A 780-nucleotide genomic window follows, 5' to 3' on the forward strand; every position below is an offset into this window, starting at 1 on the left:
CGTACACACCTTTCTCCCACTCCCTACCCTACCATAACCCCCACCCCCCACCCCACTTCCGTCACCTCCTCCCCTAGCTCCCTCTCCTTCGCCATGGAACCCTAAGCTATTTAGGACCGCGCGGAAGCCGCGAGGTGGGGGTCGAGGGAGACGATCGAGGAGTAAGGAGGGGGCGGGGCCTTCCGAAGCGGGCGGCTCCAGAGGCCGATGGGTGTGACGCACAGCAGCCTCGGCCTCCAGCCACGGCCGCTGATTGGCCAGAGAGCCAGTGCGTGGATGCCGGCGGCGTCCATCGCTCCCTCCCGCCCCCCTACCCCGCCCCGCCCCTCCCTTCCCCTCCTTTCCCTCCTGCCCAGTCCTCGCCAGCCTGTGGGAGAAGCCGCTTCTCCGCCGCTGCCGCCGCCGCCTGGGCTCCGTCTGTGTGCGGGAGGGAGCGCGCGACACACACACGTACGGAGTCACCGTGTCCAAGAGCAGAGGGCGCCGCCGCCCGCCCCGCAGCCAGGAACACCCCGCCCTCTCGTCCCGGGGGGAGACGACGACGACATTGCTGGCCAGGACCGCCACCCCTCCTGGCTGCCGGAGCCGCCGCCTCCGAGCTTAGGAGAGACCCGCCCCCGGCCTTCCCCCTCGTCCCCTCCCCCACCCCGGACCCAGGAGACGGCGGCATGGAGGGGCTCGGCTCCTGACTCCCCGGCGACCCTCGCCCTCGGCTCCCGCGCGCCTGCCGCCGCCTCGCTGTCCTGGTGTCCCCGTCCCCCGCCTCCCTGCCCGTCCCCC

At 72.6% G+C, this 780-nt stretch overlaps 1 protein-coding gene across 1 annotated transcript in view; it reads left to right on the top strand.

Moving 5' to 3' along the window:
- Positions 1 to 207: 207 nt before the first annotated feature.
- Positions 208 to 780, top strand: part of ZCCHC2 (zinc finger CCHC-type containing 2) — a 93,034-nt gene continuing 92,461 nt past the window's right edge. The window contains exon 1 of the mRNA XM_044682262.1: positions 208 to 769. Coding sequence (XP_044538197.1) covers positions 208 to 769 — 562 coding nt within the window. The remainder of the gene's footprint in view (positions 770 to 780) is intronic.

Source organism: Gracilinanus agilis, chromosome 1 (assembly GCF_016433145.1).
Source record: "Gracilinanus agilis isolate LMUSP501 chromosome 1, AgileGrace, whole genome shotgun sequence".
NCBI classification, from domain to species: domain Eukaryota; kingdom Metazoa; phylum Chordata; class Mammalia; order Didelphimorphia; family Didelphidae; genus Gracilinanus; species Gracilinanus agilis.